We start from the raw sequence: 24,570 nt of genomic DNA on the forward strand, positions 1-24,570 counted from the left end.
AGTAACTGGGATTACAGGCACACACCACCATACCCACATTAAAAAAAAATTATAAAATTTTTTGGTAGTGACTGGGTTTCTCTATGTTGCCCAGACTGGTCTCGAACTCCTGGGCTCAAGCCATCCTCTTGCCTTGGCCTCCCAAACTGCTAAGACTACAGATGTGAGCCACCATGCCTGGCCCCCTCCTTTTTTAAAAAAAAGCTAAATAATAATCCATTGTAGGTATATACCAACTGTGAGAACCATGATTTCCAGTAGGTAATTGTCTAGGCCAAGGATCACGAATTTTTTCTGTGAAAGGCCAGATAGCACAGTAAATATTTTAGGTTTATTGAGCTGTATGGTCTTCATTACCATGACTCAATTCTGCCTTTGTAGAACAAAAACAGCCTTATCCATTCATCCATAGATAGATACTTAGGTTGTTTCTTCCTTTTGGCTATTGGGAATAATGCTGCCATGATTGTGAATGTACCAATATCTGTTTGTGTCCCTGCTTTCAGTTCTTTTGTGTATATTCCTAGAGGTGGAATTGCTGGATCATATGGTAATTCTATGTTTAATATCTTGAGGACTTGCCATACTATTTTCCATGGCAGTTGTACCATTTAACATTTTCACCACTAGTTCACAAGGGTTCTTTTCGCCACATCCTCACCAATACTTGTTATTTTCTGCTTGTTTTGTCATTTTTTTTTGTATAATTCTCATCCTAATGGGTGTGATGTGGTACCTGATTGTGGTTTTGATTTTCAGTTCCCTAATAATTACTGATATTGAGCATTTTCATGTGCTTATTGGCCATTTGTATAGCTGTTTTGGAGAAATCCAAGTCCTTTTGTCCTTTTTATTGAATGGGTTGCTTTTGTTGTTGAGTTACAAGTATTCTTTATATATTCTAGATAATAACCCCTTTCCAAGATGTGATTTGCAAATGTTTCCCCCCATTCTGTGGGTTGCCTCTTCACTCTGTTCATAGTGTCCTTTTGTGCACAAAGGTTTGATTTTGATTTGGCCAAATTTAGTCTTTTTTTCATGTGTTTCCTGTGCTTTTAGTGTCATATCCAATATACCAGTGCCCTATTTTTTAACCTTCCTTTTTTAAAGTCTTCAATGTATATATTGGCAGGCTTTCCACATCAGGTCATATAGCTTCTTATCATTACTTTTATCAATTGTAGAGTATTCCTTAGTATGGATGTTCTTGTTTATGTAATCTTTCCCATATTGATGGACATTTAGGTATGGTTCAGTCTTTCCTTTTACATGTATACATGTTAAAAACAAACGAAAAATCTGGAATAGACATTCATCAAAGTGTTAGAAATGATTATCTCTGGGCAATAAGATTAGAAAAATATTTGTTTTGTATTTTTGTTTATCTGCATTTTCTAATTTTTAATAATAAACAGGTATTTCTATTTAATAAAAACTTGCAAACTAGTCAGTCAATATATCGATATCCTTTGCTTCACTGATTTCACTCTGGAGAGTTTATCCAAAAAAGATTGTTTTGTGTAAGTTAGACAAAAACATCTGCTTGAAGTAATTCGTATCATTGATAATGTTCTAGTTTCATTTAGAAACAGACAATGTTCAGATAGGGGACTAGTGAGATAAAATATCATATATGAGCTTAGATTATTATGTGAGCACAAAAATTAAATTATCAGAGTATGTAGCAGTGTGAAAAAACATCTATGAGGACCAGGATTTCCAGTAGGTAATTGTCTAGGCCAAGGATCATGAAATTTTTCTGTGAAAAGTCAGATAGTACAGTAAATATTTTAGCCTTATTGAGCCATGTGGTCTTCATTACTACAACTCAATTCTACCTTGAAGAGCATAAACAGCCTTAAATGAATGAATGAAGAGGTGTGGCTAGATTTGGCCCAGGGGGCACAGTTTGCAGACCCTCATCAAAGCACATGGATTGGGCCATGAGAGTAAAGGCAATTGAGGTAAGCAGTGCATTTACTTTAAACGTTTCTTTAATGTTATTTAAGAGTGTATTTAAATGAAATTATGTAATATTCATCTGCTTTACACATAGTTGGTGATTTCCGAAGATTTATTTATTTTTTTCTTGAGACAGAGTCTCACTCTGTTGCCCAGGCTGGAGTCCAGTGGCACATTCTCAGCTCACTGCAGACTCCACCTCCTGGGTTCCAGCAATTCTCCTGCCTCAGCCTCCCAGGTAGCTGGGACTACAGGCACACGCCGTCACACCTGGCTAATTTTTGTATTTTTAGTAGAGATGGGGTTTCACCATCTTGGCCAGGCTAGTCTCAAACTCCTGACCTCAAGTGATCTGCCCGCCTTGGCCTCCCAAAGTGCTAGGATTACAGAAATGAAATATAGTTAAGAATATTTGGCCGGGCACGGTGGCTCACGCTTGTAATCCCAGCACTTTGGGAGGCCGAGGCGGGCGGATCACGAGGTCAGGAGATCAAGACCATGATGAAACCCCGTCTCTACTAAAAATACAAAAAATTAGCCAGGCGTGGTGGCAGGTGCCTGTAGTCCCAGCTACTCGGAGAGGCTGAGGCAGGAGAATGACGTGAACCCGGGAGGCGGAGCTTGCAGTGAGCCAAGATTGCGCCACTGCACTCCAGCCTGGGCGACAGAGTGAGACTCGGTCTCAAAAAAAAAAAAAAAGAATATTTTGCAGACGCCCCCAGTTTTGATTGACTTGCTTATTTTCATGGGCCTTTAGTGTACTGGTTTTATTGCAGTTGTGTTCTGTTCTTTCCCAGGAGAAGAAAATGTAATCGCTGTTCCTTTGGGAAGTCGAAGTGTGAGAATTACAGTGAAAGGACCTGCCCATCTCTGTAAGTAGAATTTAATCTTAACATTTTTTAATATCCTGAAAGTTCAGTTAGCCAAAAAACACAAAAAACAAAAAACCCACAAACCAAACCAACAAGCAAAAAAAGTTAATGGGTAATGTTACCGAATTTGCGTCCACTTACTTGGCACAGCAAAGCTAAACACTGACATTAGGATTTGCAACCAGAGACAGTGAGGCATTTATTGCAGAGCACCAAGCAAGGAGAATCAAACAGCTCATGCCTAAGACCTGAACTCCCTGATGTCTTACATGTAAGGATTTTTAAAGACAGGGAGATAGAAGTTACAGGCAAAGTCACAAATTAATACATGGAGACTATGCACTGGTTTGACCTGAAAAGGTGGAATATCTTGAAGTTGGGGGCTTACAGACCATAGGTAGATTCAAATATTTTCTGATTTGCAATTGGTTAAGAAAGGGAAGTTTTGCCTAAAGACTTGGAGTCAGCAGAAAAGAATGTCAGATCTGGCCCTTGGGTGTGATCTCCTCCAGGTGCCTCAGGAAGAAATATAGGACAAAGAAACGCAGTCAGAGTTCAGCCTCAGTTCCCTCTTACTGGAGGTCTCTGTGCCAGTGGATCCATTTGGTGGGGATCTAGATGTCCTGAAAAACTGCTCGGGGACATATGTTAAAATGTTACCTTTAGTTTCTATGGGGAACCATACATCCTGTGACTCTTTTTTTGGCTATTGTTTTAATCCACTCTTACCTTGTTGCTTGTGAAGTTGCTCATTACTTCTCAAGGCTAGCTAGGTGCCTGGAATTTCTCTTGAAGGAATTCAAGATTTTCCTTTATTTCCATTCTTGGGGGTGGTGGTACCCTGTTGGGTACCCCCAACTATTTTGTAGTGGGCAAAATAGTCTATATAACCAGGGAAATTATCTGTATTGTACCCTGAATTTTTCTGTTCTCATATGCCAATGGGAGATTTACCTGTTTAAGATCAATCCCCTCATGGGAGAATAAAAACCAAATTTTATGTCAAATAAACTATTTTTGTATAGGATGGCTGGGTGTGGTGGCTCACGCCTGTAATGCCAGCTCTTTGAGAGGCTGTGGCAGGAGGATCACTTGAGTCTAGGAGTTTGAGACAAACCTGGGCAGCACAGGAAGACCCCATCTCTACAAAAAATTTTTTAAAAAATTAGCTAGGCATAGTGGTGCATGCCTGTAGTCCAAACTACTCAAGAGGCTGAGGTAGTCCAAGGAGTAGCTTGGCTACTACAGGTGTGTAGTCCAAGCTACTCCTTGAGCCTAGGAGTTCCAGGTTGCAGTGAGCTCTGATTGCACCGCTGCAATCTGCCACTCCAGCCTGAGTGAAACAGGAAGACCGTGTTTCTAAAATAGTAATAATATATGGAGAGTAAAGTAAGATTTGGGAATGTTCTGGAGATTTCAGCAAAGTGGGACAAAACAAAACAAAACAAAATTTAAAATACAAAAGCTTATCAGTGAATATAGCTGATCAGAACAAGCCTTGCTGCTGGCACATCACAGCTTCCCGTCTAGGGGTCCCTGAAGGCTGACTGGTTTCCCAGAATACTATGAATTTGAAATAATAAATAGATGATGGTGATGGTTTCACTCTGGGAATATACTGAAACCATTAAATTATGCATTTTAACAGGGCAAAGTTTATGGCATGCAAATTATGTATGGAAAAGATGCATTAAAATGCAGTGAATGGTCTTGATATTCTCATGATATTAAAAGACATTCCCCAAAATTCGCTCCAAAAATAGTTTTATAAATTGTAAAAACAGAATAAGTAAACAGTAAACAGAGTAAGTAAAGGTGAACACTTTGAGGCAAAAATTCGTTTATGTGTATATGTTCTGGCATATTCAACATAACTTTATATTCAAGACTGGCACTCATCCAAGAACAGGGCTCAAAAATGTTCCCATTTCTCCAAGAGTGACAAATCTGTTGCTTGGACTATTTCCCTTTCTGAACAATCTCACAATTGGCAGTAGAAGTATTTCGGAAAGTTATCCTTCTTTGCTGATGAATAGAACTGGCTTCATTTACAAAAGACTTAGTTAACATTTCTGAATATCTAAATATAGAAGTGGTTTTATTTTCTGGATTTATGCAACTTTTTTCTTAATTTTTATTTGTAAAAGAGATATTTCTGAAATGAAGCTTATTTTGCAGTAATAAATCATTCTTTTAACATCCACGTTAACTATAACTATCCAAAAGACTGCATTACTAAGAACTGAGAATGCCCAGCAACATTAATATCAGTCTCTTTTCTGTGGAATGAATTTTAATTACAGAATATCCATCTTACGTACTGCCTAGAGGTGTTTGTTTAGATCCTGAATTTCCAGTCCTGTCCCAAGCCTGGCCACAGCATTATGGGGAGCACACAGCCCCAAATTTTCCAGGAGTGCATCCCTTCAAAAATGGAAGCAATAAGCAGATCCCTGCAAAACAGATTTTATTGTAGCAAAACCTTAGCATTAAATGTGTTTGACTAGCAATAAACTTAAGAAGCCAAGAGGTCATAAACCAAAAACCTCCAATTCAACTGGAAGAATATTTTTCCTTTAAGCCCTATCTGAGGACCATATATAGAGGTGTATAAATATAAGCATGGATACAGTACCTAATGACCAATCAAAGGAAATTGACATGAATGAAATTAGCATATACTATAGAAATAACAGCTCTACTGTACGTATAAGTTTGATGTATTTATAACTATGTTAGCCATGCTAAACACTCATTCCACATTTACCTGACAGTACTTTCATGGCCTTTAGAATTTAGGGAGACCTCTTGGGGATGGTTACCATGACCCTGCCTTTTTTGAAAGAAGCCTGAACTGATACTTCTCAGTGCAAATCCCTCAATTAGAAGCAATTAGAAGCATTCATCATTTTCTAGGCATAATTTCTTTTACAAATAACTAATAGTGGATTAAAATATTTAAAGGCATCACTAGAGACCTGAGTTGTGAAGATTTTGGGATACAAGAAAGTTGTGATTTCTAATTTTTACTCTTTTTGAGACTACCTATCATATCTTCCTCAACACTTCCCTCCCTCCCCTCAATGTTAAGTCTAGAGAGGAGAAAGAAGTTGGGCCATGGGCAGCAGGAAAGAAGGCTCACGCTCTCTTCCCTTAATTCTGGTGGGGATGTTTATAGGCTTCCTACACACTAACCACCTTGCTGCGGAAACCACAGAAGGTCAGTGAAACCTCTGAGAACCGAAGGGCTTGTGCATGCAGCTCTCACTAGCCATAAATCACACATTGTGAACAACATGGGGCTGCAGTAAATATAGGGAAATGGTGGAAATTAATAAAAACTTAAAGGTATCCATAAGTCAATACATCATCTGAATTGTTGATTGAAACACCACAAACTCCATTTTTTGTCATTTATTTTTAAGAGGCACCAGCACAAAGGAGAAGCAAGTTTGCCACCAATAGAAATGACAACTTTTAAAGAACTGCATCGGCCTCCACCTTGCTGTGGATTTGGCACAATGGCTTTGTTAATCCAGATTATCAGAATTGTTTGTGTCCATAAACTCTACCTTCACCAAATCACTTCACCAGTCTTTCTTCACCCACCTTTGACTCTGCTTACCCATTTACACAAGTGAGGTCAAAACACCTGCTTTCTGCCTCCTACATAGGCAACCAGTGTTTGTGCTTTAGAGAACTGGAAGCCTTTTGAAATACTCAAATTAAAAATATTTTACAATAAGCGTACCATTTAGTGGAGAAGCAGAGTGGTTTGGGTAATTTATGTGAACTTGAAAATTGTTTTTGCTACTTGTGTTTTTATATCCATGTCACTGAGACTCTTAGACACTGTTAAAATAGTGGCTAGATTCTGTATTAAAAACAAAATATCAAAACCAAGTTAACAAAAATGCTGGCTTATGGTTTAGGGAATGGATATCATAGCAACTGGTCCTCCCTTCCTCCCAGATCACCTTCCCAGATTTTTACACCCCCTGCCCCAATTCTGCATCCCGATCTGCAACTTGGAACACTGTGGTCCAGAAGGTTAGCACAATGGTAAAGCAATTACTACCCCAACACAGCCGCGGAATCCATTGCACGCTACTTGAATTTAATTAAGTCATTTCATGCTAAATCAGTGTCTAGAAACTTGTATTTTGCATGCCTTCTGTGAGGATGCGTTATGTTCCACTTCATTTTGCATCTTGATATTGCCTTAATGCTCTTAATACCCATCGTTTTGTTTTTTTTTTTCTCATTGACTTTAGAGACATCCACTGTAGGGCCCACTTACTATCTCCAGTTCCCCATTTCATTTTTACTGACAACTCACTTTATAACACTCAGTTTTATATCTTCATTGGAACTAGGAAATGAATTTAATCTCACACTTTCCAAAAATCTATTGCGGTCATGGAGATCAGGGCCAAAGTGGTTGGGGTTTTGTATGCCTGAAAGTAGCCAGCATTATTCTTCGACCGCTAATGACTCCTCCAGATCAAGTAGCTCGTGTCCAGCCCTTGAATTTTCCCAGAAAAGTTCCCAGCCTGCCTGTCAGGGATAATCAGGGATGTCTCCTAATGCCTGTTATGCAGTCTGTCCAGGGCATTTGAATTCCTGCAGCTGCTCCAGTGACAGAGAAAAATCCAGCAAATGAAAACAACCAAAGCCCAGCAGGCTCTGGATGGAAGCTCCCTAATGCCGGACGATTTTGTCGCATTTTATCAGCTTTCCATTTTTGACACTCGATGGAGTTTTGGTTCTTCTGTGTTCTTTGTTTGAGATTTTTGAAGACTGGTATGATATCATTGAATCAAGTGTGGGTTTTAGAATAGAGTTGGACCTGAGAGATTGTCTGCTCTGACTCCTCATTTTAGGTATGAGGCAATGAAAACCCAAGGCAGAAAGTTAGAGAAAAATACGGGACCAGAAATGCAGGTGCCCCAGAACCTAGCTGTATATACATTTTTTATTGCCTCTCTCAACATGAAACCAGATCTACTAAGTATGGTGACACTTAGAAAATAAAAGAAAGAAAAGAAAGAGGGAGGAAAGACAGAAATTTAAATAAAGTAGAAATGCTTTTTTGTTTAAACTGTGATAAGCAAACATTTTTTTCTGTAGGAAATCTTAAAAGCACTTTTGTTCATGTGAAAGCAAATTCGAATAAAGGTGTTTCATGCACAAGGGAGGTCTTTGTGGCAATGGAGTGGTTCTGTATTTTGATTGTGGTGGTGGGTGATAAAATGGCATTGAACTATATGCACATATTGTACCAGTGTCAATTTCCTGGTTTTGATATTCAACTATACTTTTGTAACATGTAAACATTAGACAAAAGGGAATGAAGGTTACAAAGGACCTCTCTCTACTATTTTTGCAACTTCCTGTTAATCTAGAATTATTTCAAAATCAAAAGTTTTGCTTGATAAAAAGCAAATTTGAAATTTGCTGTGATTTTTGTCTGAAAGAGTAGGCATAAGATCTTTTGAACAAGTAATAAAATGAGTGAACATAGCTTTACTTTGAGTATTAGCTAAATCATGAAAACATATAAAGAAAGAAAAGTTTTCTCTTTCCCCTTATGCTAGAAATGGCTCCAAAGAATTGAGTAGAATTATTTGGACCTGCCACCTTTGTTGGCTCCTTTTTTATGGGCAATTAAAAATCTGATATATCTATTCCACCAATATCAATTAATGTTTGTAAACTGAGTGGCTATTTTGATATTGTTTTGATATCATATACTGACATTGTACTTGCTAAAATGTCTTTTGTAATAAAATACCTTTAAGATTGTTTCTTATTTGAATCGTATATTTTAATTTTAGTTATTGAATCAAAAACACTTCAAGGAAGCAAAGGAGAACACAGCTTTAACAGCCCCGGCGTCTTTGTCGTAGAAAACACAACAGTGGAATTTCAGAGGGGCTCCGAGAGGCAAACTTTTAAGATTCCAGGACCTCTGATGGCTGATTTCATCTTCAAGGTAGGATGATCCTCTTCATAAGCTTCATGTACCTGAATCCCAGAACATCTTGATTTTTAAAACAATAAGTTTGTTTAGCAAGAGGTCATCAATCATTGTTTTTTATACAGAGCATGTGTCATCAATATTTCCATCTTGGCAGTCCATTCTTAAAAATTGTTCAGCACTCTTAAATTTCTGCTCCTAACCCTAACAGTTAAAAAACAAACTTCACTTTTATGGGGGAAGGATTGATTCTGTATTTATAATCTCTGGTTGCTTTGTTCAGTTTGTTTGTTGGTTTAAGAAACAGGGTCTCCCTGTGTTGCTCAGGCTGGTGCAGTGGCTATTCACAGCTGCAATCATAGCCTTGAACTCCTGGGCCCAAGTGATCCTTCTGCCTCAACCTCCCGAGTAGCTGTGTTCAGTTTTAGATAGAGTTTGGTGAAAACGGCCGATGGTTAAATGCACCATATCCTAAACCAGTATTGTGCCGCTGCATGTCTTCTTGCAAAGGAGAGCAGAGACAACAGGGGCTCATTCCTTACCCTCCTTTAAGATAGTTATCCTTAAGGCATCTTTACTTCAACCTTCAGCCCTTAGAACATGCAGTCTTGCAGTGGGCTGATTCAAGATCAGGATTTGCTTCCCCAGATGTTCTATGACAGATACTTGTCACAAGGTACCTTCAGAAGAACTCTTCTTCTCTGGAACCATGAGCCTATGTCCCCTCTCTGGATACTGCTGGGGCATCTTCCCTCATTCAGAGGACATGAAGTATAGTGGCCAATATATTTCCAAGGTGACACAGTTTGAAACTCTTCTGATAAATTTGAAAATGCCTAAGAAATAAAAAAGATAGTTCAGTGTGTGGTTTTGCCATATCCTGTTTCAGAAACCCATTCCAAAATGTAAATGGAAGCTAGAAAATAGCCCCAATTACCAGTTATATTTTTCTGTATGAAAAAAGCCCTTTTGCTTTAAAAAGCTGTGTTCTACATATTAATTTGTCATGGAATGTTTCACTAAGACATCAGTTGTGTCAGCAGAGGAACATGCACGGAGGTAGATGAGAGTTGCTAACTCATCCCAATCCCTAAGATACAAGTTCAGCCTGCAGTGGGACTGGCCAAGTGTTGGCCTGCACAGTGTATTGTTTTGTTTCTGAAACTTTGGATTTTGAATAATCAACACTTAAAAATTGAGAGATTTTTACATCAAAAGATCAGATTTTTTTTTTCTGCTTCTCTGTAAAAATGGAAAGAGCTTGCATTTTACAATAGCGATAAGTGACTGTAACTGGGGAACAGCTGCCTTCCAGTCTCGGGTCTGCCATGGTCCACACCACTATGTATTGTGTCCCTAACACTAAAGGTGTAAGTGGTTGGTTGCCATTCATCCTGATCCGGGCATTTATATCATCTGCCTAGCCTCCACAGACATTTATGTTTCTGACTTCTGTGTCATATCCTTAAAGCATTGATCCAATAGTCTTCTTAGACAGTCATATTATGAAAGGTTTTGGGGAAGCCATAATTACCTTTTTTTAAAAGTCTCTCTCTGGTCTATTGTTATGGCATAAATTCTATGCTTTCCTTGCCCTCCTTAGGGCCTTCCTATGTGATTCTCAAGTAGAAAATATACACCCCCCCCACACACACACACACAGAGTTTTTGTTCTCTTTTAATTACTACTCAGAGAATCTGTATTCTTCTCAAGTCAACTTGGAGGTCCTTGACTGAAAAGGAGACATTAATACAATTATGAAATGAGGAAAGTACCCACAAAGATTAGTATTTGAAGATATTGTTTGGTTACAGTATCAGCATCAGTAGATCTTAACAATATATTGTTTATTGATACCATTTATAAAAACACACGTAAACTGCGTATTTCTATGAGTTTGTATGTATACACACATATATGTATATGTATATTTTTAAAAATAATTTGGAAGGATACATTTCAGAATGGAAACACTGAAAACAACAGTGACTATTTTAGAGGGGATAACATTTTGTAATATCTAATTCTTAAAATAATGTTTAAAAGGAAGAATGTGGCTGGGCGTGGTGGCTCATGTCTGTAATCCCAGCACTTAGGGAGGCCAAGGCGGGTGGATCACCTGAGGTCAGGAGTTTGAGACCAGCCTGTCCAACATGACGAAACCCCGTCTCTACTAAAAATACAAAAATAGCCGGGTGTGGTGGTGTGCACCTGTAATCCCAGCTACTCAGGGGGCTGAGGCAGGAGAATTATTTGAACTGAGGAGACAGAGGTTGCAGTGAGCCAAGATTGCACCACTGCATTCCAGCCTGGGCAACAGAGCAAGATTCCATCTCAAAAAAAAAATAATTAAAAAAATAAATAATGAAAAGTAAACGGAAGAATGAATTCACATATCATGTGCATAACTAAAAATTACTTTACACCTTCTTGCCCAAGTTATGTACTTATCTCTTAATAGAGTACATTTACAAAATGTGTGTGTGTGTTTGTGTGTGTGTGTGTGTGTTTCAGAGTCTCACTCTGTCACCCAGGATGGAGTGCAGTGACACGATCTCGGCTCACTGCAACCTCCTCCTGAGTAGCTGGGATTACAGGCATGCACCACCACACCTGGCTAATTTATTTTTTATTTTTATTTTTAGTAGGGATGGGGTTTCACTGTGTTGGTCAGGCTGGTCTCGAACTCCTGATCTCAAATGATCCACCCGCCTTGGTCTCCCAAAGAGCTGGGATTACAGGCGTGAGCCACTGCACCTGGCCAATAGAGTACATTTTAACAGAATGTTCGGTGTACACTGTCTGCATTCATATTCAATCCTCTATGTTCCTGTCTCTGAGTTCTGGCTCTCTCAGATTTAATAAACAGTTCTGGACTTTGACTTCAACTCCTGGAAAGCTTTTGATCTCTCCAGACTGAAAAGGTGTTTTGAAAAATATGTTTATCAAAGAGAGTGTTACATACAACTGTCTGACTCATGCATAAATAGAGCCTCATTTTCATACCTACAGCAATTGTCTCTCATGGATGTGGTGTACTTAGTGGGGGAGAATGTGGCAAAATTGGAGACACTTATGATGAAGTAAGAATGGCTCTGATGTTTTTTTCCTGACTTGGGAGCTTGTCCAAATAATGTGGGTTTCTAGGAAGTATCCTTTTCCATCAGTTCCTTTTTTCTGTTTTTTTTGGTTCCAAACATTGTAGTATTTCCCAGCCTGTGTTGTTGCTAAGATAAAGAACTCTTTGCTTCCATTCATCTCTTCCTGGCCCGTCACACAATCAAGTCATGGCTGTACTTTGAGTGGGAGGTTAAAAGTGCCTGTGAGGTCACTGATGACAGTCAGCCCTGTGTCCCTGTGTTTCATTGTATCTCTTTCCATTCCAGTCAACCAACAGAAGCTAGTCTATAAATGGAAGACCTGGCTTCAACCTGAGAGAGGATGAGGCAGTGAATACCAGCCCTGCATATTCAGTGCTAATTTAGCACAGCCGTGGGTGCGCTGAGCTAGTTTGAGGCAAACGCTTTGCTGCAGTTCATGTAGTAGACCTTATTTCATGGGCCTTTGATAACTGTACTGTTGAACACTACTGTATTCTTACATAAAGAGTAAAATATGTAGACATCAATGGGATGTTAGGTTGTCTTATAGGTATTGTTGCTCAGATTTTGCAGCTTAGCATATCACTGTACCAATGAGAAAAAAATTTCTTTTTTCTGCTTTTTAAGAAGCTGTATTTTCATGGTTGGACTATTCTTGAAAATTGCACCTTTCCTTCTTCCAGTGGATTTCTCATTATATATGCTTGTTTTCCTGAATAACCTGTTTCCCTTTTTTCGTTTTTTTTTTTTGTTTGTTTGTTTGTTTGTTTGTAGCTACAGGGCCTCACTATGTTGCCCAGTCTGGTTTTGAATTCGTGGCCTCAAGCAATCCTCCTGCCTCAGCTTCCCAAATTGCTGGGATTACAGGTGTGAGCCACCATGCCCAGCCCTCAATGACCTGTTTTTCATGGATGACCCTTGTCATAGCACTAAGAGGTATTTTGCATTAGGGCCCTGCTTCTTCAATATGCACATGTTGCCACGAGGAAGCAGTAGTGAGTCTTGGCTAAGTACAGTAGTTGATGCCATGTGCTTCATTGATTGACAGCGAGATAGACACTATTCATTCACTGAGAATTTACTGAATATTTGCATCTATGAGTAGATGTTTGTGAATATCAATTTTAAATATATTCCCATGAGGATATCTAAAAAAATAAAATTAAATTATTTTGATAAAGACATCTCTTTCCATGGTTAATTTTTAACTACTGTTGGTAGCTTTTCTTATCTTTTAAAATATATATATATCTTCAGGGAAAAAAAAAAAAGTTTCTCTTCTTCGGGCTCTGAAACCTTCCTTTTTCAGCCAGTTGTCTTCTTAGGGATTCATTTTTTATCCACTCTGATATGTTGTGTTTCTTCAGGAAAATGTTTTCTGATTGCTTTTCTACTAGTCCTCAGTTGTACAATCTCTGTCTTCAGTTTCCTCAGCTCTAGATATCCTTTATGCTGTCAACCCATGAGCCTCTTTTCTTTCTGGGGAGTTATGATAGCATATTTAACTTATGCGAGGACAAGAGGATTTGAAACTGCCTGTCTTCATTCTCTGAAAGAATATGTTGGAGGCTTGCAATGCAGTGCAGATAGTGGCTAAATTTAGACATTCACAGGTGTTTCAAAACTCAGCAAGACACAGTTTTAGAGTCAATGCCTGTATTAGTTTCCTGAGACTGTTGTTACTGAGTACCACAACTGAGTGGCGTAAACAACCGAATTTATTGTCCTACAGTTCTGGAGCCCGAAAGTCCAAAATCAGGGTATTGACAGGATCGGTTTCTTCTGAGGGCTGTGAGGGAGAAGCTGTCTTATGCCTCTAGCCCCAATTCTTAGAGTTCGGGCATTATCTTCCCTCTGTGCATGTCTGCCTCTGGGTCCAAATTTCTCAATTTCTCCCATGCCTTTTTTTTTTTTTTTTTTTTTTTTGAGACAGAGACTCACTATGTCACCCAGGCTGAAGTGCAGTGGCACAATCTCGGCTCACTGCAACCTCTGCTTCCCAGGTTCAAGCAACTCTTCTGCCTCAGCCTCCTGAGTAGCTGAGACTACATGCACACGTCACCACGCTGGGCTAATTTTTGTATTTTTAGCAGAGATGGAGTTTCACCATGTTGTCCAGGGTGGTCTTGAACTCCTAGGCTCAAGCTATCCGCCCATCTCTGCCTCTCAAAGTACTGGAGTTACAGGCATGAGCCAACACACCTGGCCAGTCCAAATTTCCCCTTTTTATAAGGACACCACTCATACTGGATTAAGTCCTCCCAGTTACCTTACCTTAACTACATTGGCGAAGACTGTATTTCCAAATAAGATAGTATTCTGAGATACTGTGGGCTAGGCTTTCAACATGTTGTTTTGGGGGCACACAATTCAACCCATAACAGTGCCAGCAGAAAAGAAAATTTACCTATTTCCTCATGCCTCTCAATCATTGGGATTCTGTCTCATCCTAAGCATTTGTCATTTATTCCAAAGGCAGAAACTTTTAGAATATTGCGTATTTTACTGTAATGTGGTCTGTTGAGGGAAATTTCTTGGTTAAAGCAATTCATATACTGCTTTAGTAATTACTGGAATTCACAGCTAAGATATATGTATAAATGTAGACATTATGAATAGTTTTATATAAAAATCTATTTCATAAATTTTGGAAATTCTTTTGAAGTGGCCAAGTCAAGTAGTTGAATTTGAATTCATTTTTATACCATTGGTTTTTTTTTGTTTGTTTGTTTTTGAGATAGGGTCTTGCTCTGTCACCCAGGGCAAGTACAGGCTGCAAGTAATCCTCTGGCCCCAGCCTCCCAACTACCTGGGACTACAGGCACACAACCCCAGAGCCAGCTAATTTTTAATTTTTTTGTAGAGACAGAGTCTCACTATGTTACCCAGGCTGGCGTTGAACTCCTGAGCTCAAGCAACCCCCCTGCCTCAGCCTCCTAAAGAGCTGGGATTAGAGGTGTGAGCCACCATGCCTGGCCACATACTTTTATTATAAAACTCATTTTCCTCATCAAACAGTGGTAATACACTTTTGCAAACATTAATGTGCATTTCTCTTTTGCCATTCTCTGTACTTCACCATCTCCTTTGTCAGCAGAGCTGTTTGCCATGCGGACTTGACAGCAGTGGTATGGCAGGTGAGTGATTAGCAGGAGTGCAAGAGAAAGCATTCATGTTCATCTTTTCATTATTCAAGTAGGGTTATTATTATTTTTAGCTTAGTCTTTTGTTTTGAAAGCCACCCTTAGTGGAGAGAGATGAAGATTTTCCAAATTGATTTAGTCCCCATAACATTTCCAAGGCCAAGCCTGGGGTCCTAACCCATAGCACATCTTCTATAACATGGAGAGGATGCTCCTTTCTCCAGTAAGGCTGCGCCTTGGTCTAGTGACCTCAGGAGGATGTGCACCACAGGGCATGTCCAGCCAGGATGTGGAAAGCCTTCTCCCTCTCCTGGCGCCAGGACAAAAGAAGCGGGCAGCTAGCCATGTTTCATGATGGTGGTCGCTCTCCAGGGCAGGGAGGCTTTCAGGGAAAGCCAAAAGCAGAAAAGGAGCTTTTGCTCCCATCCCAGGCAGAGCTCCCAGAGGAAAGCGCCTCACAGGGATTCCACCTCCATCAGCAACAACCCAGAGAAGCCACATGAGAGTGAAAGTGGAGTTAGTGCCATGAAATGTTTAGTCACAGATTGAGTCTGGGTTTAGCTCCCTGGAGTCTCCTTCAGTTCCTGAGTGGTAATGGAAGACATCTAGAAAATTTAATGTACTCTTGACTGGCCAGGGGATGACATGGTGCTGGCAAAATGACCCTTTAGTGGAGAGGTGTAGGTAGAAAGACTGTGGGGCCTATTTTGTTCAGAAAAGGCCCAGTTTGTGCCTGTTACCCCAGCTGAATTGTTAATAGCTCCTCCTTTCACTCTCAGAGCCATCCTGGCATGAACAATAAAGCTGATAGTCTCCCTAGGTGCAGAGCTCTAAAGCCAGCCAAGGATTGGATAGGGGTCCCAGCCACACCACCGAGAACGTGCAGCAAGACAAGAATGACGGTGTCGAGGGACTAGGGGAAAGATAGTGTGCCCACTGGCAGCAGTTAGGGCCCATTTGAGGATATCGTGCATGCATTTGAGTAAGTTGCTGTGTATTTGCCCTGCACTGAAAGTAAAAGGCACTGGTCCAGGTGTCACATGTGAACAAGACGATGTGGTCTCTGGAAGCCTAGTAGGCCTTTTTCTTGTGGACCTTCTCAGCGAGGAAACCTCAGAAACTCCACAGTAGACCTTTTACCACCTCTCATCGACCAGAATTGGGTCACGTGCCCACTCTATACCATCCACTACTGTGTTCATCTGGGTCCTCTAAGAATCAAATGCCGGCCGGGCGCGGTGGCTCACGCTTGTAATCCCAGCACTTTGGGAGGCCGAGGCGGGCGGATCACGAGGTCAGGAGATCGAGACCACGGTGAAACCCCGTCTCTACTAAAAATACAAAAAATTAGCCGGGCGTGGTGGCGGGCGCCTGTAGTCCCAGCTATTCGGAGAGGCTGAGGCGGGAGAATGGCGTGAACCTGGGAGGCGGAGCTTGCAGTGAGCTGAGATTGCGCCACTGCACTCCAGCCTGGGTGACAGAGCGAGACTCCGTCTCAAAAAAAAAAAAAAAAAAAAAAAGAATCAAATGCCAAGGCAAGGCAGGATGAGAAGTGCAAGAAATTTATTCAGGAAATGCCTGTGAGAAAAAAGAAAGAGAGAAAGCAGGGTGATGCCGAGAGAGCCATCAGATTGCACTGAAAATCTGACCATGAGTGAAGGAGAGAGGGAAGGAAGGAAGGTTGGATGCAAGCATCTTAAATGCAGTAGGTTCTAGGAGAATTTAGCAAAGCTGGAGAGGAAACCCTGAGCCAGTGTCATTCATCATAGGACTCCAGTGTCTCCCAAGAATGGCTCTGCCTTCAGTACCCTTGCTGTGCTTAGTCACTGGCTAGGAGCATCCCATGGGAAGCTTGACCCAGAACTGGGGCTGTTGGCCAGTGACACCCTTTGCAGTTGTGTTTCTGAGCAGAACACTCATGGGTCCTGCCACTAGCAAGGTAAATGTGACCACGGTGATTCACGTAGAACAATCAAGATGTGCAGTGGCTCACGCCTGTAATCCCAGCACTTTGGGATGCTGAGGCAGGCAGATCACAAGATCAGGAGATCGAGACCATCCTGGCCAACATGGTGAAACCCCGTCTCTACTAAAAATACAAAAATTAGCTGGGCATGGTGGCAGGCGCCTGTAATCCCAGCTACTTGGGAGGCTGAGGCAGGAGAATCACTTGAATCTGGGAGGCGGAGGTTGCAGTGAGCTGAGATTGCACAACTGCACTCTGGCCGGGTGACAGAGTGAGACTGCATCTCAAAAAAAAAAAAAAAAAAAAAAAAGAACAATCAGGCTGTATGTGTAAGACACAGGAGAGAGGAATTAACATGAACAAAATTGAGTGTCTGTAGAATGGAAAGGAGAAATGGATGCTGGTAGGCAAAGAAATGTGTCTACTACGCTAAGGATTTCTCTTTCTGTAACACATCTGGCTTAATGCCTTTTCTCTCTCTTTTTTTTTTCTTTTCTTATTTTTCCTTTCGGTGGTGATGGAGAAGACTTAAAAACCATTTATGTTTCACTTAGGCTTATTATTTCAGCCAATTTTGAAATTTACATTTTTCTAGAGAAGTATCCAATTCATCTCATTTTTCAAACTTAGCTCTTCAGATGTAATCATGGTATTCCCTTGTTGTTAAAAACAATCTCTTTACCTATAACAATGTCTCTTTCATTCCTAAACTCATTTATTTGTTCCTTGCATAATTGTTGTTTTGTTCAGACCATCCAAACATTGTCTCTGAGACATCTAACAACTAGATTTTTGTTTTGTTCATTAACTCAGTTTGTATTTGTTTCTGGGGTGTGGAAATACTGATTTTTGTGTATTGACATTATATTCTTACTATATTCATGTATTAATACTAATAGTTTGTGAATTCTTTTGGATGGTATACATACACAATTGTGACATCTGCAAATAATGAAGATGGCAGCTGTCCTTGTCATGCATCTCTCTTCAGGAGCAAAGTTCTCTATAATTCACCATTATACATGATGTTTCTATAAAATTTTTTATAGATATTTTATTTGGTGAAAGAATTTTTTTCTTTTTCTAGTTTGCTTCATTATGTACAAGCATAGAGCTTTATCAGATGCATTTTCTGCATCTTTAGAGATGATCACATGGTTTTCTCCCTTTTCCTTTTTAATGTAATAAATGACATTGATTTTTCAAATGTTAAACCAACTGTATCTTCCTATGATAAAACTACTTAGTTATTATTCTTTTCTATTAGAATTTATTGTTAGTTGCCGGGCGTGATGGCTCACCCCTGTAATCCCAGCACTTTCGGAGGCTGAGGCAGGCGGATCACGAGGTCAGGAGATTGAGACCAGCCTGGCTAACACGGTGAAACTCTGTCTCTACTAAAATACAAAAAATTAGCCGGGTGTGGTGGCACGCGCCTGTAGTCCCAGCTAGTTGGGAGGCTGAGGCAGAAGAATCGCTTCAACCTGAAAGGTGGAGGTTGCAGTAGGCCAAGATTGTGCCACTGCACTCCAGCCTGGGTGACAGATGAGACTCCATTTCAAAAAATAAAAAATAGAATTTATTGTTAATATTAATTATTTTATTGTTTGTTAAAAGGTGTATCCTTTTATATATCACTGGATGTGATTTTAAATTATTTCACTTAAGGTTTTTGTTGTTGTTTTGGTACCCATGTGCAGAAAGGGTTTGCTTGTTTGTTTTCTTGGAATGCCTTTTTCAGGTCTTGGCATTTTATTCTGCTTTTATAAAACAAGTTTAGAAGTGTTTCCTCTTATTCTCTGCAATAGTTTGCAAACGTTTTATGCCTTTTTTTTTCTTCAAATGTTTGGCAGTGTGCACCAGGAAATATTTAGAATTATGCATTTAATGCCTTTGAAAGGTACAGATTCTTTAGGTTTTCTTATTTCTTATGTTCGTTTTGTTTCAATGAATTTGTCGATTTCAACTAACTTTTAAAAAGTTATTGGCATACTTTTCATAGCATCCTCTTATTATTTGTTCACTTTCTGAACAACCTGTAGTATGTCCTCTTTCTCATTCCTGGTATTGACTATTTGTGTCTACCCTTTTCTCCTTGCTCAGTCACATCAGAGGGTTATCAATTTTATTAGACATTTCACAGAAACAACTTTTGGGTTATTAACTGTTTTACTCTAGTTTTCTTTCCATATCATTAATGTCTGCTCCTATCTTTAATATGTCCACTCTTACTTCTTTAGATCCCATAGGCTGTTTTTTTCCTAAACTTCTTGAGATGGATTATGAAATCATTAATTTTCATCTTTTCTCCCTAAAACATATACATTTGTCTATAAATTTCTCTCAATACATGCCTTATATTTAATTTAATAATTTTGATATGAAATGTTTTCCTTCATCGTTCAGTTAAATTACTTTGTAAGTTTCATAATTATATATTCTTTGACTTGTAGATTATTTAGAAGTATAACATCCAACCATGAGGGAATTTTCTGGTAATCTTTTTAAGTTATTTTTATAGCTTAATTCTACTGTGGTCAAAGAACATACTCCATATTATTTCAATATTTCAAAATTTCTGAAACTTGGTTTGTGGCTCAGAATATAACAAAGTTTGGGAGAATGTGATGTGTAGTCTTCTGTTGTTGGATACAATGTTCTATGTATGTCAATTAGGTCATGTTTAGTAATTGTGTTATTCAAAATTATAACCTTCTTGATTTTTGTCTGCTTATTCTATCATGAGGGATGTGCTAAAACTACCCCGTGACTGTGCATTGTGCCTTATATATTTTGAGGCTAGGTTGTTAGATATGTTCACATTTGGAATCATCACATGGCTCCTAGTGAATTGACCCTTCTGTTATTATAAAACGTTTCTTTCAGCACTTTGAGGATATCTCCCCATTGTCTTCTGACTTCAGTTTATTCTGTGGAGAAGTCAGCTGTCAGTCTTCTTTTTGTTCCTTAGAAGGTAATTTGTCCTTTTTCTTCATCTGCTTTTAAGTGTGTTCCCTTTGTTTTGGGTTTTCATCAACTGGGCTATGGTGTAATTAGTGCCTTTCTTCAGCTTGAGATCCAGGTGTCTCATGAATCTGTGGCTTGAGATCCACCATCAGTTTTGACAGATTCTCATTTATTATGTCTTCAGATTAACTTCTGTCTCAAGCTCTTTGTTACGCATTTCTGGGACTGTAATTATACCTTTTTACCTGTATCCAATTTGTCTAATTTCCACTTTCTTTTTATCTGTCGTTTTACTGATGCTCTGCTCAGGTGTGTCTAATTCAGGGATCAGCAGATTACGACCAGCATGCCATCACTGTTTTTGTAAATAAAGTTCTATCAGAATAGCCACCGCTATCTGTTTACACATTGTCAATGGCTACTTTTGCACTATAGTAGCAGAATTGAATAGTTGCAACAGAAACCATGTAGCCTGAAAACCTAAAATATTTACTATCTGGCTCTTTATAAAATACTTGCCAAAGTCTATTTTAATTCACTTTTAAGTTCGTCCATTGAGATATTGATTTAAATTATTGCATCTTTTATTCCTAGAATTTCCATTTTAGTTATAGCTTGTTTCCAGTGAAATTCCCCATCTTACAATTTCATTTCTTGAACATTTTAATCTTGTTCCAAGTGCTCTGAAAAACAGCCCGAGGCAAAGTGTTCCAATACTTATGTTATAATCATAGGAATAGCATAAGCTGTTGCTAGGCCCCTCCTGTGGGGAAACAAGACTGAAGCCAAGGCCAGGGTTGCAGGAGGTAGTAATGGTGTACTTACGTTTTTATATTTTCATCAGTTAATACCAATATCTGGATTTCCTGTCATTATGTTTATAATGTCTGTTTTTTTCACTTTGTTGGGTTGTCATTAAATTTTGTTTTTTCTATTCTTGGTTACTTTTAAAATTTGTGCTGTATATTATGGAAGAAAGGTTTTGGATATAATTTGAGATTGTAGCAGATTTATTGATACTCTTTGTTAAAATCCCCTTTAAAAATTATTATCAGATTATTTTTGCTTCTAGATCTTCAGTCTAACACTCTTCCAACTGGATTATTTTAGCTGTCTTATTTTTTGCTTCTAGAAGACAGCTAGGTTAGCAACCAGTGGTCTTTATCCAACAAGGAATTGAAATAACTTGAACCAGGGCTTTATTCCCTTTGAAGGTTGTCATGTTTCCAGTGTGCTTTATTCCTATGATAGAACTTTCTAGGGTCCTGGGTTGGGAACCTGGGGTGTTTACCAACACCTGACACCTTGGAAGGCCTTGAGCTCTAGTGTTTGCATTCCACTACGTGAGGCTGATGACAGATCTGTCCAGTTTCTCAGCTGCTCAGCCACCACTTGCAGACTGGTAAATGCCTTGAGCAAAAAGGTAGAGCCAAATGTCACACCAGATTTGCTCACATTTCTGAGTTTCTTTTGTGTCTGTGATCTTAGTCCTGCAAATCCTCACTAGCACGGTAGTTTTCTGATGTGCTAAAATACACTAAAAATATTTTATGGGCTGGGCGCGGTGGCTCACGCCTGTCATCCCAGTACTTTGGGAGGCTGAGGCAGGTGGATCACCTGCTGTCAGGAGTTCGAGACCGGCCTAGTCGACGTGGAGAAACTGCATCTCTACTAAAAATACAAAAATTAGCCAGGCATGGTAGTGTGCACCTGTAATCCCAGCTACGCAGGAGGCTGAGGCAAGAGAATCCCTTGAACCTGGGAGGTGAAGGTTGCAGTGAGCTGAGATCGCGCCACCATTCTCCAGCCTGAGTAACAGAGTAAGACTGCCTCTCAAAAAAAAAAAAAAAAAAAAAAGCTGGGCGCGATGGCTCACGCCTGTAATCCCAGCACTTTGGGAAGCCAAGGCGGGCAGATCATGAGGTCAGGAGATCGAGACCATCCTGGCTAACATAGTGGAACCCCATCTCTACTAAAAAAAAATACAAAAAATTAGCCGGGCGTGGTGGCGGGCACCTGTAGTCCCAGCTACTTGGGAGGCTGAGGCAGGAGAATGGCGTGAACTCGGGAGGCAGAGCTTCTAGTGAGCCGAGATCGCACCACTGCACTCCAGCCTGGGCGACAGAGTGAGACTCTATGTCAAAAAAAAAAAAAAAAAAAAGAAAAAAGGAAAAAGAAAAAGGAAAATTTTAGGCAGCATTTTTATTTATTCTCATTGGGGAGATTCATCAGAAACAAGCAGTCCTGCCACAGCCAGAAACAAAGCTCCTTAGCAGTGTATCTTATCTCTGTAATACCTGTGCTGTCTCCACTCCATTACCATAACCCTGCCTCTCCTTCCCTACACACACATCTTGTGTCTGGAATTTTTATGTCATTTTGTAATTAAATACATAAAACCACTATTTTAAAATGAATCCTTGTTTAGATTCTCTCATAAGCTTTACTGATTTATTTAATCATTATTGCTTCTTGCATCTCACTACTTCTATATTTATATTCGTTCTTAGGTACATTCTTTAGTAGTTTTTTTTTCTTTTTTTCCAGTGAACATCTCTAAGTGTTAAAGTTTCAGAATCATTTTGTGTCGGAAAATATATTTATTTCATTGATTAATGATTGGTCATTTGATTATAGGTGGATAACTGATTACTGATTAATAACTTGGTAATAGAATTCTAGATCCAATATTCTTGTCCCTCATCACTTTGAGGACTTGACTTTGTTTTCTTGAATCCAATATTGCTTGTGAGAAATGTGATGTTAATCTGATTTTTCACATTTTTCTAGGTAATCATATTTTTGTTTATGATAACTTTTAGGATTTTTCTTTATGCTTTTTGTTTTATTTTTTAAAATGTCTAGAACTGAATGAGCATTTTGAAACAGAGACTTCTGTCTTTCTTAAAATCTAGGAAATTCTAAGCAATTATATCATTAAATATTGTCTCTTCATCATTCTATTTGTCTGTTATCTCTATTTTTAAAAGAAATATAGCAAATTTATTGATATTCTTTATTAAAATTCCCTTTAATAATTAAACTGTATTATTTTGATAAGCTGTTTCTTCCACTAAATATAGCATTTCTCATATGAAATATCTTTTATAATACTACTTTTATTTTATTTTAATTTAATTTTATTTTATTTTATTTTTTGAGATGCAGTCTTACTCTGTTGCCCAGGTTGGAGTGCAATGGCGCAATCTCGGCTCATTGCAACCTCCACCTGCCGGGTTCAAGCAATTCTCCTGCCTCAGCTTCCCGAGTAGCTGGGATTACAGGCATGTGCCACCACACCCAGCTAATTTTTGTATTTTTAGTGGAGCCAGGGTTTCACCATATTGGCCAGGCTGGTCTTGAGCTCCTGACCTCAAGAGACCTGCCTGCCTCAGCTTCCCAAAGTGCTGGGATTACAGGCATCAGCCACCACGCCTGGCCCACCATATTTATTTTTATTGTTAAAATTTTTTATCCCAGTTTTAGTTCTTGGTTTTTTTTTTTCCAATTGCATTTTTTAGAGTTTTTTCTTTTTCATGTTTTTTTGAGACAGAGTCTTGCTTTGTTTCCCAGACTGGAGTGCAGTGGCGTGATCATGGCTCACTGTAGCCTCAAACTCCTGGACTCAAGGTGTCTTCCTGCCTCAGCATCCCCAGTAGCTATAGCTGGGACTACAGGTGCATGCCACCACACCAGGCTAATTTTAAACTTTTTCTTTTGGAGAGATAGGATCTCGCTGTGTTGACCAGACTGATTTCAAACTTCTGGCCTCAAGTGATCCTCCTGCCTTGAACTCCCAAAGTGCTAGGATTACAGGTGTGAGCCACTGTGCCTGGCCTGGTTTTTCTAACACATTAATTTTTTCTTTTCTTTTTTCTTTTACTTTTTTTTTTAGATGGAGTTTTGCTCTTGTTGCCCAGGCTGGAGTGCAATGGTGCGATCTCAGCTCACTGCAACCTCCACCTCCTGGGTTCGAGCTATTCTCCTGCCTCAGCCTCCTGAGTAGCTGGGACTACAGGCACATGCCACCACACCCAGCTAATTTTTGTATTTTTTAGTAGAGACCAGATTTTGCCATGTTGGCCAGGCTGGTCCCAAACTCCTGACCTCAGATGATCTACCCACCTCGGCCTCCCAAAGTGCTGGGATTATAGGCATGAGCCACTGTGCCTGGCCACATTAATTTTTTCTTAACATTTTTAATTGACAAAAATTGTATACATTTATAGTGTATAACATGATATTTTGAAATATGTATATATTGTGGAATGGCTAAATGGAACTAATTGACATATATATTACCTCATTGGTGCCCTATTTCCTTTTTTTTTTTTTTTTGAGACAGTGGTTCAAGAGATTCTCCCACCTCAGCCTCCTGAGTAGGTGGGACTACAGGCATGTGGCACCATGCTGGGCTAATTTTTGTATTTTTAATAGAGATGGGGTTTCACCATGTTGGCAAGGCTGGTCTCGAACTCCTGACCTCATGTGATCTACCTGCCTTGGCCTCCCAAAGTGCTGAGATTACAGGTGTGAGCCACCATGCCTGGCCCCCATTTCCTTTTAATTAGTTACTAG

The 24,570-nt window shown here is 39.4% G+C and overlaps 1 protein-coding gene across 2 annotated transcripts in view; it reads left to right on the forward strand.

Annotated features, from left to right (window-relative positions):
• ADAMTSL3 (ADAMTS like 3) overlaps nt 1-24,570 on the forward strand; it is a 385,342-nt gene that overhangs the window by 200,608 nt on the left and 160,164 nt on the right. For both annotated transcript variants that reach the window (XM_055277435.2, XM_055277434.2), the window contains exons 8-9: nt 2,760-2,834; nt 8,672-8,829. In XM_055277435.2, coding sequence (XP_055133410.2) covers nt 2,760-2,834; nt 8,672-8,829 — 233 coding nt within the window. The remainder of the gene's footprint in view (nt 1-2,759; nt 2,835-8,671; nt 8,830-24,570) is intronic.

This window comes from Symphalangus syndactylus, chromosome 5 (assembly GCF_028878055.3).
Source record: "Symphalangus syndactylus isolate Jambi chromosome 5, NHGRI_mSymSyn1-v2.1_pri, whole genome shotgun sequence".
Lineage (NCBI taxonomy): Eukaryota > Metazoa > Chordata > Mammalia > Primates > Hylobatidae > Symphalangus > Symphalangus syndactylus.